Here is a 5,894-nt window from a genome sequence, read left to right as displayed (position 1 = left end):
TTTCGTTGTGAAAGCGAAACTACTTTGTTTGCCCTTCCAAAAGAGGACACGACTAGAAATCAGTGGTTAAGTTGTATTTACAACACTGTTCCAGAACAGTTCAACCCAAATATTCAGATGTGTGCAGCACATTTTATGGAGGACTGTTTCCTGATCCTGGTAGAGTAGACTACAATGCCGGCTGTTCTGACTCACAGACTGCAAGTATGTTTTTTTATATTTAAAGGATTTGCCACTGATGATTCAAAAGCGAGTTTTGAGCAGTGTAGAGTAGCGTTTGATGTTTGTCATTTCTCCGATCACAAATGCAGACATGGTTTTATGTTTATGTGGCGCGATGCAACGCAATGTGTAAAAAGACAGAATAAGTCATTATAATCCGTAATTATGTCACCACTGGATGCAACAAATGCCTCGTTTATAATGGGTTTTAATGTTATTGTCTCATCGCTCCGGCCGGGACACAGGATCACAGTATGTTAAGGGGCGTAACATTTCCGTCACACGCTTGAGGTATTCGGCCAATCACAATGCACTGTACAGTATTGTCAGTGTTTAAAGACCCCTTTAAACATTAATAATAATAACAAATGTTTCTTGAGCAGAAAAATCTGCATATTGGAATGATTTCTGAAGGATCATGTGACAGTAAAGCGTGGAGTAATGCTTGCTGAAGATTCAGCTTTGCCATCACAAGAAAAAAAATTAAATATAGTATTTTAAAATATACTAAAATTAAAAATATAGAAACTGTAATAATATTTCACAGTATAACTGTTTTTACTATAGGTATTACTGTACTGCATAAAATAGCAAATATAACTTATTATTATAATGTGTTTCTTCCATGGAACACAAACTGAGACTTTTTGTGACAGCTCATTGATGATCAAGTTATCAAGTTCCAAAAAGGACAAAAAAGGAGTCCATATGACTTTTGCACTATTATTAGAAGTCTTCTGTGACGCCAACAGCACAACAGCAAAGTTAGCATCATATGATTATTCATAAATATTGAGCAGGAGATTTTAAAGCTGCAGCAGAGAAGTGATTATGTATTATAATTATATATATTTCAGTCTAAGCTTGAAATTTAGGGTAACACTTTATTTTGATGGTCCCCTTTGAACGTTCTGTTGACTCAACACAATAAGGTTGACTAATTTGTGGGTAAAATAAAGGTTTTTAATTTTCTGTGAACAAGTTCCTTGTTCTTATGCCATTTCTTTCATTGGCCACTGTTGTTGTGGAGTTCTTCACTTTTCTTATGCAATAACTGGATTGGAGTTTTGATATCATGAACAAGAAAGAATGAAACAAGCTGAACGGCTCTTCCCTCTCTTTTTATGGGGATATTTTGATTTTGTATTTTTTTTCTCTCTCTCTGGCATCATGGACCTTGCGTCCCCTGAGGCTGGTGCGTAAGATCAGCGGGACATTGGTTGAGGATGCGCTCAAGATGCCAACCCATCAAAGCTGGACGGAATCAAAGTGATGCACAGGAACCTGCAGCATCACCTCCAACCCCACGGCTACTACCTGTTTGAGAACACTCTTCGGCCTTTCTTGCTTCTTCTTTTTTCTCGGTCTTTGCATTTCCACGTCCAACCTCAAACTCATTCTCCTCACATGCTTGCTTGTGATGAGTTGAAGAGTCCAGCGGAAAAAGACAAAAACTCTGTATCTCTCTCTCTTCGACATCACTTCCCCGTTGAACTTGTTCAAAGATCTTTGTAAAGCCAATCTGCAGCCAGTGTCAAACCTGCAGCCAGAACTCAAAGGACCCAGACGATAAGGCCCTCAGCTTAGCAAAAGATCAGATGCATGTTTTTGCGGCTTTTGTGACGTGTTTGAGTTGATCCATGTCAGAGTTTCTTGGTTTGATAGAGCTTGTTGGTGTTGTGTGTTTTTAGGGAAACGCTACAATGTTTCGGACGTGTCTGCTGCTCTCTGCATGAGTCTCGGTCTGATCTGGTTTACACTGGCAGACAGCAAGATTGCCCCAAACTTCAATGTAACAGGTATAGGACTGCTTCTTCTTCAGTCTGTTGACTATGAGAAACAGGCTTTGCTCCAAAATCTAGTCTTGCTAAGAATAATCTACTGTCTGCATAAGAAGAATTTTGAAAAATTGAATGTAATTTGAATTTTATTGTTGTGTTTATTGTTTCTAGGGGTAATTCTTATATCTCTGGCCCTCTGTGCGGATGCAGCTATTGGAAATGTGCAGGAAAAAGCCATGAAACTTCATAACGGAACCAATTCAGAGATGGTACAAATTAGACCATCATAATATGATTTGTCTCTCTTGTGTACAGGAATATTATTCATTGTTGTCTGTGTTGCAGGTTTTATATTCCTATTCTATTGGTTTTGTGTATATTTTGTTGGGGCTGCTGTCTGTTGGGGGGCTTGGACCTGCTGTTTCCTTCTGCTCTCAGGTGGGTTTTAACACACACATATTTTACAGTAAAATACACATTCATTTTGAATTATTACAATATGTCCACATATTGTAATAATTAGATTTTTGCACCAAAAACATGGCAGTTTTTTAGCCTTCCTCTGACTCTTAAAATTTACCTGGGGGTTTTTTGGTGCTGTACCCTTAAAACTTTTGCATACAAATAAAATCTGTTGTGACTGGTTAGCTATGTATGTATAGTTCACACTATCATTTAGGATCGGACATTAACTATATTTGCACCTGGAATTGATTTCCAGGGGTATTTTTGACCTTCTTAATGGCAATGTTTATGATTTATTAAATGTATCTGTGTTTTCTTTTATGACATATACCCACATTTAACCAATTACTTTAATAAGAAAACTACCAATTTTATTTTATTACCAATAACATTTTGTTAACATCAACAAAAGTCATCTTTACATTGGAACAGAAGCTGACATGGCATGTTTATTTACAACTAAATGTAATATCCAATCTACACTTTTCATTCATTTTCAAATTTCACTTCAATCGTGACAGTCATAATCAATTTACATTGTCCAGGGGCATATTTTTGCCACCTGTCTTGAATTTGGGGAGCATTTTTGTTCATTTTCAAAAAAGCAAATTACAAACAATAAGGCAAATACAATATATCAAATCATTATCGTGAAATTTTAGTCATATGGTCCACCCCTAAGGTGTACTATAACATTTATTTATTTATATGTTCGATTTTATTGAATACTTGTTTTTATTTTACAGTGCAGTAGTATTATTACAGTACTAGTATATTTCTCATTTCTACTTTATATTTTTTATTAAATAATCACAATAAATAATACAATTATTTATCATTATAAATCATTATCACAATAAAATTATTTATCAGTTTTATTAAATGCTTGACTTTTACAGTATATCAAGTATTTACTATTTATTATAGTGTTATTACAATATAATGCTCATATTTATTTATTATTATTATTATTATTATTAAATGTTTGATTTTTACTGTACTGTGGTATTATTACAATAGCAATACACTTCTCATGTTTATTTATTAATCACTGTAAATATCAAAATAATTACTATTTTATAGTTATTTTGAATCTCTCAAAAACAGTAGAAATATGGCCTATGAGGAATTTGGTTCAAGTGTCAGTTATTTTTTTAGTGTTATATGATATATAAATGTGAATGGTCATAAGTTATAGAACTCATGGTTGTAATTGCTTTTCTAATTTTCTAATTGGTGCATCCCTAGCAGCAACATAATTTTAATATTTACTGGTTCATATTAACTGACCCAAATGAAAACTATAACCACAAAACTGTCAATACAAATCTAAACATAATGTTTACACAAGCAGAAGACTCATTCATTTCAAAGGATCACGAACTAGAAGTTTTACATGACATGAGCCTTCAAATCACTGTATTTTTAATGTATGTTTTACTCAGCATCCAGTGACGACATACGGTTACGCATTCTTATTTTCACTGACGGGATATTTTGGCATTTCATTTGTCCTGGCTCTGATAAAGCTGTTTGGAGCACTGGTTGCTGTCACAGGTAAGATGAGCCCTCTCTTTTGAAAGTATTTTTGGGATGGTCATTCAAATTTAGTGAATAAAAGAAAGTGAATTAATGGCCTAACTTTCCTTTTTTTTCTCTCGCCAGTGACTACAGGAAGGAAAGCCATGACTATTGTGTTGTCATTTCTGTTCTTTTCAAAACCTTTCACTTTCCAGTAAGTGAACCAGAGTCTCTGCTTTCATAACGTATTGTGGTGTGTGTTTCCAATTGAAACAATGCTGAGCAAATAATGTAAAATGAGATTTGATTTTATCCATCAGGATTTGATTGAGTCAGTTTTAATATCATGTTGAGTGTTGGTAATACTAATGACATATTTCTGTTTTGTCGAGAATGACGTACAATGGTTCTTTCGCAGGTACGTCTGGGGTGGTCTTCTAGTGGTGTTTGGCATCTTCCTTAATGTATACAGTAAAAACAGAGACAAAATGAAACTTCCCTCCTTGGCAGATCTCAGAAAACGAGTGCTCAGCGGGAGGAAGGTGCGCCTGCTGTCTCAGGACGTATAGGAGGATGAACTTGAGAATTTAATTCATGAGCTTCTCCTACGTCCAACATCAGCTGATGCTCAAGTGTGGTTTGGAGTCCGAGATGGGGCAGATGACCGCACAGAGTCGAATCGGCGCACATGGAGCATGGGGATCTGTTTGAATCAAAGGGACCATAAACTAGAGCCAAGATTTGCACTGGGCAAAGGTGGAAACGGTTTCAGTAGAAAATTCATTTTTTTAATAAATCATGTCCAAATGAATGTTGCCCTGATGGGAGCCAGTGACATTTCAAATGAATACATTTCACCTGCATGTGCCGTAAAACAACGGCAACAGTTGACGTACAAGTCAGGACTCTAATTTTAGAGTTAACTGCAATTGCACAGGTGAAAAGAACTCAATGATTCTGCCTGTTTAAAGGGCTGACATTTGGAAAAGGATCAACCTATCAGCTGCCATATTCGCTAACCGTTTGTTTGGTGAAAGGGTGGCTGTTTTTACATTAAAAACAAACTAGGAAGTTGATTCAGACAGTCTGGAGTGTTTTCATGAATAATGGCGTCTCTTATCCATTGGCTCCAGCATGGAGAGTTGAAAGGCTGCCAAGCACTTCCTCAGATGTTTGGCCCTGCGATCGCCCAGGGCCTGTTTGATTAGTAATCCTGGAATAAGATAGCACCAGAAAGAAAACAAACACTGTGCACAGGGCTTGGCTTTAGACCTAATTTATTTGAGCAGAAAGTCACACATGCATGTGTGTGTGTGTGTTTGTGTGCGCGCATATGTGGTTTGTGTGTGCCAAGTGTGCGACACTTTCAAAGCCTCAGGGAAATGATTATTGTGCAGTTGTTGCCACCCTCTCCCTTAGAGACACTGCCAGTTATAAAACACAGCATTAGCACCGATACACAGAAGGACTAGCTGCTGTCTGACTCGTTTGAATTTCCAGAGCAGAAAGTCATTACATTTTTAAAACTGACCATACAAACTTATCACAAAGCTTTTTTTTATTATTTATGAGCTTTTTAAATAATTAAAACATCATTGGACGTAACAATATACTTTTTAAATATTTAAAAAAAAAAAAAAAAAGTTATCCTAAAAAATGAAAACATGTTTATCAGGAAACTTGATTGAAGCAGTCATTATTTTGTGACTAAATTGGTTATAAAGAAGGACAGAAATGACTGCAACTCTAAACAAACTCTGGTAACACTTTACAATAAGGTTCCATTAGTTAATGTTATATAATATATTAACTTAACATGAACAAATAATGAACAATACCTTTATTATAGTATTTATTCATCTTTGTTAATGTTAGTTAATGAAAATACAGTCGTTCATTGTTAGT

General features: G+C 35.6%; 1 protein-coding gene across 1 annotated transcript in view; it reads left to right on the top strand.

The window, feature by feature from the left end:
• Positions 1-5,065, top strand: part of slc35b3 (solute carrier family 35 member B3) — a 17,673-nt gene extending 12,608 nt beyond the window's left edge. The window contains exons 5-10 of the mRNA XM_016231242.1: positions 1,914-2,021; positions 2,175-2,272; positions 2,349-2,441; positions 3,914-4,025; positions 4,134-4,203; positions 4,408-5,065. Coding sequence (XP_016086728.1) covers positions 1,914-2,021; positions 2,175-2,272; positions 2,349-2,441; positions 3,914-4,025; positions 4,134-4,203; positions 4,408-4,558 — 632 coding nt within the window. The 3' untranslated portion in view covers positions 4,559-5,065. The remainder of the gene's footprint in view (positions 1-1,913; positions 2,022-2,174; positions 2,273-2,348; positions 2,442-3,913; positions 4,026-4,133; positions 4,204-4,407) is intronic.
• The last annotated feature ends 829 nt before the right edge of the window (positions 5,066-5,894 follow it).

This window comes from Sinocyclocheilus grahami, unplaced genomic scaffold (genome assembly GCF_001515645.1).
Source record: "Sinocyclocheilus grahami isolate Dianchi unplaced genomic scaffold, SAMN03320097.WGS_v1.1 scaffold385.1, whole genome shotgun sequence".
Lineage (NCBI taxonomy): Eukaryota > Metazoa > Chordata > Actinopteri > Cypriniformes > Cyprinidae > Sinocyclocheilus > Sinocyclocheilus grahami.
The sequence above is the reverse complement of the archived record's forward strand: the minus strand, read 5'-3'. Positions and strand labels throughout refer to the sequence as shown.